Source organism: Rattus norvegicus, chromosome 15 (genome assembly GCF_036323735.1).
Source record: "Rattus norvegicus strain BN/NHsdMcwi chromosome 15, GRCr8, whole genome shotgun sequence".
NCBI classification, from domain to species: Eukaryota; Metazoa; Chordata; class Mammalia; order Rodentia; family Muridae; genus Rattus; species Rattus norvegicus.
Window position 1 is genome coordinate 5,403,807 of NC_086033.1, and position 11,317 is coordinate 5,415,123.

The 11,317-nt window shown below is 41.6% G+C and overlaps 1 protein-coding gene across 1 annotated transcript; it reads left to right on the forward strand.

Annotated features, from left to right (window-relative positions):
• The first annotated feature begins 955 nt into the window (after window positions 1-955).
• Window positions 956-1,264, forward strand: LOC134482172 (small integral membrane protein 14-like). Its single transcript, XM_063274916.1, has one exon. It carries the CDS (start codon window positions 956-958, stop codon window positions 1,253-1,255), a length of 300 nt encoding a protein of 99 aa, XP_063130986.1. The 3' UTR covers window positions 1,256-1,264.
• The last annotated feature ends 10,053 nt before the right edge of the window (window positions 1,265-11,317 follow it).

Here is an 11,317-nt window from a genome sequence, read left to right on the forward strand (position 1 = left end):
ACACCAACCTGTTCTGACTCTGATGGCCCCAAGTCTGATACTAGGCTGGAATTCTCTTCATAACTTTCGATACTTTTGAAAATAAAGGATAGATAGTATAATGTACTCTAATCCTAAAATACTGTGAAATATGTATTTCATAAATATGCATTACATGATATTCAGTTGAAATTGCTGGGAATTGTACTTTCTTCTATCTATAACTGCTCTGCTCTGGACAGAATTACTAAAGAATATGATGACTTGGGCTGTGTGTGTCTGTGTGTGTCTTTGTGTGTTCTGTGCGTGTGTTTATGTGTGTCTCTGTGTTTCTTTAGGTAGGTATGTGTATTTATGTGTTTATATATTTATGTGAAAATGGAGGCTCTGTCAACTTATGGTATTTTTCACAGTAGCTATTGTCCACCGTGCTTTATGAGATGAAGTGTTCGTTATGGCAGATGGAGTCAGAGAGACTACAGAAAGATCAAAGTATGGGGCTGGGGATTTAGCTCAGTGGAAGAGCGGTTGCCTGGCAACCGCAAAGCCCTGGGTTCGGTCCCCAGCTCCGGGGGTGGGGGGGGGGGAGAAAAAGAAAGATCAAGGTATAGAGGAAGGGGCAGGGAAGATATCACAGCAGTTGAAATCACTTATTGTTCTTCCAGAGGATCTGGAATTGGTCCCTGGTAACCATACAAAGACTAACACCAACCTCGATAGGCAAAGCTGTCTCCCAGATTCTGCCCACACTTGACAACCTCGTGATGCATCCACCCATACAAAAGGCAAAACACAGATCTGGGTCTAGTGGCTAATAGTGACATGGTCTATCTAATCTGGAGGGGAGGAGGGTGGCAGCCAGCAGCAGCAGTGGCAGCGACAGGGGCATCCAGAACACTCCAGGCCACCACCGTCCCCACCACCACTTGTATGGGTGGCTTTAAAGAGTTGAGTAAAAACAAGCTGGTAACCAACCATGGTTGAAGGGGGATTTGATCCCTGTGAATGTATTTGCTCTCATGAACGCGCTATGAGAAAATTCATCAATCTGCTCCGGCAGTCCCAGTCCTATTGCACCAACACAGAATGCCTTCGGGAATTGCCAGGGCCCTCAGGCGACAGTGGCATCAGCATCACTGTGATCTTGATGGCCTGGATGGTGATCGCTGTGCTCCTCTTTCTACTGAGGCCTCCTAACCTGAGAGGCTTCAGCCTTCCTGGAAAGCCCTCCAGTCCTCACAGTGGACAGGTCCCGCCAGCCCCTCCTGTGGGCTAACATCCTGGTGTGGGAAAGAGCGATTGTTTGATGCCCTGCACGACCGAACGACTGAAGAGAACATGGCATTACCTGTCTCTCCTTTTCCGTCTGCAGTGTGGATGGTATTGTTTTCATGAGCTTCTAGAAGTTTCACTTGCCAACTGCCTTTGTTTCCTGTGTTGCCACAGTCCTTGTTTACAGTATACCCCAGTAAATGATTTCTTTGAAAAGTCGAGGGCTGTGTTGGTTGGCCTAAGCTTAAACTTTCCACTCGTTCTCCCTGGAACCCTGACCATAGCGTCTGTGGTGGTTTCTGGCCCAACTGAAGGAAAATTAAGGTTTCTGCATTTAAGTATTTTAAGTGGTTTGGATAGATTTTAATTCTTTTCATAAGGTATATTCTGGTTGTCTGGTATGAGTGACAGAGCCATGCTGTAGTCACTTTACTGTGGCAGTTTACCTATGGGTGGCAGTTTTCTGTAGTCCTTGACACTGATACTTTAGATCATTTTCCTTACAAAGTCCAGCTGGCTTATATGGCTAGAATAGGAAAATTGATTTGGTTGTTTACTGATTTTTTTTAATTACCATTACAAATTTCTGATGGTAATACTTTAAATAAACATGATTGATTAATATTTTTAAAAGAGGTAAAACACTCAGAGACCTAGAAAACCATGGATGGGTTCCTCTTTAGTCAACTGGAGCCACAAAAATGTCAGAATCACACAGCCAATCAGAATTCACCTGAAACCAGACACTACAGAAATGGTCTCATTTACATAGAAAGAAGTGGCTGATGGGAAAGGATAAGCAAAGTTGCTCAGCACGACCATGAAAGGACTCTTCACAACTGGGCATAGTGACTCCAAGTGCCAATTTCAGTGCTTGGGATAAAGAAGTAGGTAGATTCCTGTAGGATCAAGGCCACCCTGTTTCACCCAGCAAGTCCATGATGTTTAGTTCTGCCAGATTATACTGAGAGGTCCCGTTTTTTTCCTTTTTTTTTCATACTTTTTACTTGTGTGAGTATATTGTAGCTATCTTCAAACACACCAGAAGAGGGCGTCAGGTCCCATTGCAGATGGCTGTAGGTAGCCATGTGGTTGTTGAGATTTGAACTCAGGATCTCTGGGAGAGCAGTTGGTACTCTTAATCCCTGAACCATCTCTCCAACCCCTGACAGATCCTGTGACAACATACTGACTAAAACTCTTTATACATTCCTTCAAAGGGTTAATATTTCCAGGCTTGAGTGACAATGGTGCATTATAACTTAGATGAAGTATATCATAAGTGACACTGGTCTCAGATATTGAAGTGGTGAGTAAACGATCAGAAATAGAAAGACGCCGCAGGCCACTGGATATCTATGCAGGATAGCAATAGATGTAGTTGCACTTTTTACATAAAACACACAGAGCTTTCCAAACCTATTTACTTTTATTTTAGTTTGTTTAAGATTTATGACGTATACAGCATTCTGCCTGCATGCATGCTTACAGGCCAGAAGAGGGCGCCCGATCTCACTATAGATGGTTGTGAGCCACTGTGTGGTTACTGGGAATTGAACTCCAGACCTCTGGAACAGTAGCCAGTATTAACTGTGGAACCACCTCTCCGGCACCATTACGTCTATTCTAATCTGCCTGGTGTCTCCAGTAATTTTCTTATGAATGTTCTCTTGGCATGATAAAGTTTGGTCTTACCCTGTGCGCTCAGAAGGGACACACATCTGCAATGACATGTTTATTTGGGGTTTTGTATTTGTAATCCAAGATCTTTTTGTTTGTATTTAGCATGGAACTATCTATGTAAACAAGGATGTTCTACTCCCTGCCTCTGCCCTCCTGCTTGAACTCTTGAAGTAACAGTGGACCACCACCATGAAAGGCACTTTCTTCTTTGTGTCCTAAATCCACAAACAAGCAATTATGTTTGTTACTAGGGCATACTAGGGCATTATGAAATATGCTATCACCTTAGATGGTTCATGACATGGCGTATAGATTAACAACTTGTAGCTGGGTATTTCGAGGCATTGTTCCATTGGACTAGACAGAAGACTCTGGCATGAATTTTCTACACTTGATCTTAGCCAAAAGGCTGAGAAGCGATGAATTTTCTAATGGCGTTACGTGCCCTATCATTTTTCTGAAAGTCCTTTGGACTTATGCCAGAGTGAGGGATGTGCACGAATCTCACTGGAAATTAAGTGTCCGTTTCCTTTAAGGCTGAGGTTGGGTTTCTTTTGAGAGTGGAGTGCTTGTGACTGGGATGATTCAGGAATCCTCCAGCCAAGGCAACTGTGGGAGAAGACATCCCTCAGGTGCACTGAATTCTCACTTCCACAAGGTGGCAGCCCATACCTAGCAATCCATATCCACATTTCTTCAGGACAAACACATAAGGGCCATTTGGCTAGAAGGGGTCAGAACAACACCACTCTTCTGTTCCCCTTTTATTGAGCAGTAAGTGGTGATCGCCCTTAGAGACAGCAGACTGCTGTGGTCAGAATGGAGGAAGGTGATAATTTAAGGCCTGTCACTGTAGGAATGAAAAGTTGACATTTTTATCTGCAGATAGTATAATAACATTTATGAAACATTTATGAAAATCCAAGGATATAATCATTAAGGAAAAATTTCAAGCTGATTGCCCATTAATTATTATATATCAATTGTATAAAAAATCAAAGAAAAGCTATTGCTAAGGAGTACTGATCAAAAAGACTGCATATTTTTATTTTTTCATTTTAATTTGGTTTCAAACAGTGTGTGTGTGTTCCTACATTTTAAACTGATGTGAACAAAGAGCAACTGTCCAGAGGGATAAAAAGAAATGATAGAAGAGGTGAGGAAAGGAAGGACAATGGTATTGAGAGGCAGAGATAGGCACAATATATGGTATATACATATATGAAAATTAGACACACACACACACACACACACACACACGTGCAATAGCAGCAAGGTACTCAGCAGGTAAAGAACTTGCTGCACTAGTGTGATTATCTGAGTTCAATACCTGGGACCCATGGTAGAAACATGAACTGAAAATTGTAGCATGTATGTGCACAGACACACACACATATCCACTGACAAAGAAAGCTTTGAAAATTATAAGCATTTGACTTTAGAGGCAGAAGGATCAGGAGTTGGAAATGAGGTCACCCCAACATTCACTCACCTCAGAAAACCCAAGAACCGAGATTGAGCTAAGCTAATGAGTCCGATTAAAGTGAGGCAAATGTAAGAAAAAAGAATTTTAATGTGCAAGTATGCATGGCATAAACCACAACAAATATTAGGTTAGAAATATCAAATTGCGGGCTGGAGAGATGGCTTAGTGGTTAAGAGCACTGACTGCTCTTCCAGAGGTCCTGAGTTCAAATCCCAGCAACTACATGGTGGCTCACAACCACCTGTAATGAGTTCTGATGCCCTTTCTGGTGTGTCTGCAGACAGCTACAGTGCACTTATAATAAATAAATGTTAAAAAAAATGGCTGGAGAGATGGCTCAGAGGTTAAGAGCACTGTCTGCTCTTCCAGAGGTCCTGAGTTCAATTCCCAGCAACCACATGGTGGCTTTCAACCATCTATAATCAGGTCTGGTGCCCTCTTCTGGCCTGCAGGTGCATACATGCAGGCAGAAAGCTGTATGATATATACATAATAAATAAATAAATAAATAAATAAATAAATAAATAAATAAATGTTAAAAAATATCAAATTGCTCGTCCTTTATATTAGTTGAAAGAAAGAAAGTAACAAAGAAGCAAAAAAAAGAGAGAAAAAAGAAACTAAACGACAAACTTATGAAGGGAGGTAGAAGCCATCAAAATGAGGGCAGGGAGTGAAAGAAAATGGGCGGGGTGCCATGCTTGAAGGAGGAAAAGACTCTCTGGTCTGATGAAGCTGACAAAGGTGGTGCCTGCAGGTCCTTCACAGGCGCTTTGACCCTGCCGGCTCAGCTTAGGCACAGTTGTTTGTCCTCTTGGATCCTGTGCGGATTCCAGGTAAGGCGGGCAGTGGGAGAGCCAGGTCTCCAGCTAACTGGCTAAGCTGCTGTGCTTCAGAGCACAGGGTGCCTTGTTGCAGCTTGAGCAGGAGCTCCTGAGTCTGCACAGCCGCTGCACAATGTTTCCACCACACTCCTGCTTTCCTCCCCTGTGAAATCCCCTCTGGAGTCATGTTTGCTGCTTGCTGTGTACTGAACTGCTGCCAAAGAAAAACAAGCTCGTTCCTGAAGAACTATTGCTGAACAGGTCCTCTTCCCCCATATCCTAATAACTTTTCTCTTCCATTACCTATGATGTGGGCTACTTATTAAAAGTAGTTTGCAAAAAACTTTGCCTCCATCCTGCTGTAGTAGAAATAAGAAAAAAGCAAGCAGGTCCTTTTGTAGAAAATACTTTATCAGAGGTCTTAAGCTCCTCAGGCTTCCTCAAAGAAGCTCGGAAGGCAATTTTAGGAAGTATCTAATAATATTGCATGTGATAAAAGAAGAGAGGCACTTGGGTCAACTAAAATCCAACTTTATTAGTCTGGTCTCTTAGTCTTCAGTGCATCTATCCAGGCTCTTCTGGCTTTTAGAGTCTCTAGCAAGAAGTGATGTGTAATTCTCATGGGAGGACTGACTGTGTATGTTACCAGTACTTTTACCCTTGCAGCTTTTATTACACTTTATTTGTTCTCCATGTTTCCTGTCTTAGGTAATATATGCCCAGGGGAATTTCTTCGCGACTCCAGTCTGTTTCATACTGTGTGCTCCTTTTACTTTGATAAGACTCTTGCTTAAGTTAAGGACATTTTCTTCTATGATTTCGGTTGAGAATGGTTTTTTTTTCTTGTTTTTGGTTTTTATTTTTGTTTTTTTTTGTCTTATTTGCCTTTGACCCAAGTTTATTTTCATCCTTCCTTCAGACACACCAGAAGAGGGCATCAAATCTCTTTACAGATGGTTGTGAGCCACCATGTGGTTGCTGGGAATTGAACTCAGGACCTCCGGAAGAGTAGTCGGGTGCTCTTAACCGCTGAGCCATCTCTCCAGCCCATATTTTCATCCTTCCTATATACTTTATTGTCTTTATCATTTTATTATTATATTTGTTATTTAGCAGAAAAATCCTACTTCTTGCATGTTTTCTCCCAGGATTCTCTTCCTTCCTTCCTTCCTTCCTTCCTTCCTTCCTTCCTTCCTTCCTTCTTTCCTTCCTTCCTTCCTTCCTTTACTTTTCCTTTATTCCTTTCCCCCTCCACTCTTTTCTTCCCTTTGAATTTAATATTTTCCCTCTATCTACGTATCCATTCCTTCTATCATCTCTTCAATGCCTGAGGTTCTCTATTCCATCTGTTGGAGTCTGTTATTAAGGTCTGCCTCTGAGAGACTATTTGAGTTCCTACATTTTACTCATCCACATCTCTCCCTTTATGTTTCCTTCATTCATTTCCTTCCACAGTTAGTGTTTTCACAGATTTCTTTATTTTTCTCTTTAAAGACCTCTATGATATGTGCAAATGCTGTTTTACAATCTTTTTTTATTCTTGTTCTTCAGTCATGTTGACATATTCAGGGCCTTCTGTGATAGTGTTGATGGTTCTAATAAAGATTTTAATGTCATGGCTGTTACTGGTTGTGTTTCTATGCTGGTCTGTAGGTATCTGGGCTTGGGAAGATTGTAATTCTAGGTGCTAGATCTGGTTTTGTGTGGTAGAAAGTATTTGATCTCAACCATGGATTTCTGCCCATACTTTGTCCATTTAGTTTCTGGATAAAAGGTGCACACAAGCTTTATGTTTATGATAATCCTTAATCAGCACAAGAACTGAGCAGATAGCTATCCTCTGTACTATTATGCATATTTCTCCAAAAGTTCCATTGTGTAATTTGCCATGGTTTTGTCTGAGCTGCTTTTCACTCCAATTAGCCCACTCACAAGGTTAATTATTTACAGACTCTTACCTCCTGGTGGCTTCTCCTCTATTTACGTTCTTCTTTCTACCCCTGTCTGTCATGGTCTCCCCCCACCCCCAAGCTGGAATCACCAGGGAACACCTGTCTTAATTCTGCACAGCTTTTGACTATAGGCATTTTTATTTACAATTCAGAAATAACTTGTTGGCAAGGCCACATAAGAGTATGCATTGGTGTTTTCTTTCTTTCGTTTGTTGTTGTTGCTATTTTTAATTTGTCTTTGTCTGTTTGGTTGGTTGGTTGGTTTTTTTTTTTTAAGATTTATTTATTTATTTATTTATTTTTATTTAGAGAATACTTTATTAGTTTTTGTAATCAAACCCACGTATATAAGACCTTACATATTTAATACAGTGTGTTACCCCTGTACAAATGGAAAAAACTTAAGTTCAACATTTCTAGACCAATATGGCTGTTAATTTCTGTACAGTGCCAACTCAACACAGTAAACGGGGATACTTTTTTCGAAAGTTGACAGCACAGGTAAAGTTTCAAAAAATTCAAATTATATATCTGTATATATATATTTATATTTATATAAAAAGACCAATAATAGCAGTGTGTTATGCATCAACAGCAGCAACAGCTTTTCCAGGTTCTGCAGTCATCTGAACAAAACTGTAGAGACATCCAGCACACTCCATTAAAAAAAAAAAAAAGTAAAAAAACAAAACCCGAGAAAACAGCACAGTTCTGTTACTCTTGTGGTACCTGGCACCATTTTTTTTTTAAATTAGCTTCTCAATCATCATCTGGAAAGAAAACATTCTGAACAACATCATTAAAAACAGCTCTGATAAAGCACGGTCACTACTACGTATCATAAAGCAGGTACAAGCTATTTTACATCCACAGAGGTATGATACAGTACTGTCCTACATCTATAATACTAGAGGATACAATTTAAAAGGCATTATTTGAGACTTGATTCTACTTTTCCAGCAGAGGGCCCAAAGGATGGTGTGACACAGCTTTGTAAAGAAACATACTCTAGACAGGATTTCCTTTCACTAGTGGCACACTTCTAAGGATTCATTCTCTCCATGAATGTCAGCTAAAACCGTTATTAAAAAAATGAAATATCCCTAGAACAAAACCGTATAACCACCGGATTCACATGAAGATGACCTAGTGGAGACAAGCTGGACCTCACCTTACCAACAAGCTATCAAATCTGTTATGTTTAAACAGTGAGACCTCCAAGGAAGGAGATGCCAAGTAGTGCTTCAAAGCTTCGGACCACAATCAAACACAGCATCCTTTTCAACAGAAGCAGAAGCTCATCTGAATATGCTCATGGATGCTGACATCAACATTTAATCATCTCCTCACTCATCCAGGAAGAGGGGGAGATCAGTTACTACTGTACTTTAATGTGTTCAACCAAATCACCATATTACAAAAATAGCAAGCTGCCATAATAAAAAATAAGGCTCCTCTATCCAGCACCAGATAGCATCATTTTACTTTCAAGCCTAGAAATTGCACACTTGTATATAAACCAACCGAAGATGAGGATTGAGAGTTCATCTTGGTGGATTTTTCCTTTGATGAATATGAAGTGTCCTTCCTTATCTTTTTTGATGACTTTTAATTGAAAATTGATTTTATTTGATATTAGAATGGCTACTCCAGCTTGCTTCTTCTGACCATTTGCTTGGAAAGTTGTTTTCCAGCCTTTCACTCTGAGGTAGTGTCTGTCTTTGTCTCTGAGGTGTGTTTCCTGTAGGCAGCAGAATGCAGGGTCCTCATTGCGTATCCAGTTTGTTAATCTATGTCTTTTTATTGGGGAGTTGAGGCCATTGATATTGAGAGATATTAAGGAATAGTGATTATTGCTTCCTGTTATATTCATATTTGGATGTGAGGTTATGTTTGTGTGCTTTCATTCTCCTTGTTTTGTTGCCAAGACGATTAGTTTCTTGCTTCTTCTAGGGTATAGCTTGCCTCCTTATGTTGGGCTTTACCCTTTATTATCCTTTGTAGTGCTGGATTTGTAGAAAGATATTGTGTAAATTTGGTTTTGTCATGGAATATCTTGGTTTCTCCATCTATGTTAATTGAGAGTTTTGCAGGATACAGTAACCTGGGCTGGCATTTGTGTTCTCTTAGGGTCTGTATGACATCTGTCCAGGATCTTCTGGCCTTCATAGTTTCTGGCGAAAAGTCTGGTGTGATTCTGATAGGTCTGCCTTTATATGTTACTTGACCTTTTTCCCTTACTGCTTTTAATATTCTTTCTTTATTTTGTGCGTTTGGTGTTTTGACAATTATGTGACGGGAGGTGTTTCTTTTCTGGTCCAATCTATTTGGAGTTCTGTAGGCTTCTTGTATGCCTATGGGTATCTCTTTTTTTAGGTTAGGGAAGTTTTCTTCTATGATTTTGTTGAAGATATTTACTGGTCCTTTGAGCTGGGAGTCTTCACTCTCTTCTATACCTATTATCCTTAGGTTTGATCTTCTCATTGAGTCCTGGATTTCCTGTATGTTTTGGACCAGTAGCTTTTTCTGCTTTACATTATCTTTGACAGTTGAGTCAATGATTTCTATGGAATCTTCTGCTCCCGAGATTCTCTCTTCCATCTCTTGTATTCTGTTGGTGAAGCTTGTATCTACAGCTCCTTGTCTTTTCTTTTGATTTTCTATGTCCAGGGTTGTTTCCATGTGTTCTTTCTTGATTGCTTCTATTTCCATTTTTAATTCCTTCAACTGTTTGATTGTGTTTTCCTGGAATTCTTTCAGGGATTTTTGCGATTCCTCTCTGTAGGCTTCTACTTGTTCTCTAAGGGAGTTCTTTATGTCTTTCTTGAAGTCCTCCAGCATCATGATCAAATATGATTTTGAAACTAGATCTTGCTTTTCTGGTGTGTTTGGATATTCAGTGTTTGCTTTGGTGGGAGAATTGGGCTCCGATGATGCCATGTCGTCTTGGTTTCTGTTGCTTGGGTTCCTGCGCTTGCCTCTCGCCATCAGATTATCTCTAGTGTTACTTTGTTCTGCTATTTCTGACCGTGGCTAGACTGTCCTATAAGCCTGTGTGTCAGGAGTGCTGTAGACCTGTTTTCCTGTTTTCTTTCAGCCAGTTATGGGGACAGAGTGTTCTGCTTTCGGGCGTGTAGTTTTTCCTCTCTACAGGTCTTCAGCTGTTCCTGTGGGCCTGTGTCTTGAGTTCACCAGTCAGGTTTCTTGCAGGGGAAAAGTTGGTCCTACCTGTGGTTCCAAGGCTCAAGTTTGCTCGTGGGGTACTGCCTAAGTCCTCTCCGCGGCGGCAGCAACCGGGAAGATCTGCGCCGCTCTTTCTGGGAGCCTCCGTGCACCAGGGTTCCAGATGGCGTTTGGTGTTTTCCTCTGGCGTCTGGATGTGCACAGAGTGCAGTCTCTTCTGGTTTCCCAGGCGTGTCCGCCTCTCTGAAGGTTTAGCTCTCCCTCCCACGGGGTTTGGGTGCAGAGAACTGTTTATCCGGTCTGTTTCCTTCAGGTTCTGGCGGTGTCTCAGGCGCAGGGATCCTGCCGCTCCTGGGCCCTCCCCTACGGGAACCCAGAGGCCTTATACAGTTGCCTCTTGGGCCAGGGATGTGGGCAGGGGTGGGCAGTGTTGGTGGTCTCCTCCGCTCTGCAGCCTCAGGAGTGCCCACCTGATCAGGCGGTGAGGTCTCTCTCCCACGGGGTTTGGGAGCAGAGAGCTGCTGCGGGCCGGGATCCGCGGGTGTGGGACTTCCAGGTTGGTTGGTTTTTGAGACAGTGTTTCACTACTGTATTAGCATTTTCAAAAGCCAGTTGCTTGATTAAGATATCTGGGGTCAGAGAAAGGCCTGAATGTTAGTATTCTGCTAGCAGCCTTCTGATGAAGATGTAGAACTCACAACTCCCACTACACCACACCTGCTTAGAGGGTGACATGCCCCCACCTTAAAGATATTGGACTAAACATCTTAACCTGTAAGCCAGCTGCAATTAAATGTTGTCCTTTATAAGACTTTCACTGGTCATGCTATATGTTCACAGCAGTAAAACCCTAACTTCACCGACCTCTGAAGGATCATTTCCCCAATGTAGGGGACTGCCAGGGTGTTGAGACAGGCATGAAGATCTGAGTTCAAGGT

Excerpts from the sequence above, each read along its gene's own strand:
- LOC134482172 (XM_063274916.1), top strand. The coding sequence starts at position 956 with ATGGTTGAAGGGGGATTTGATCCCTGTGAATGTATTTGCTCTCATGAA.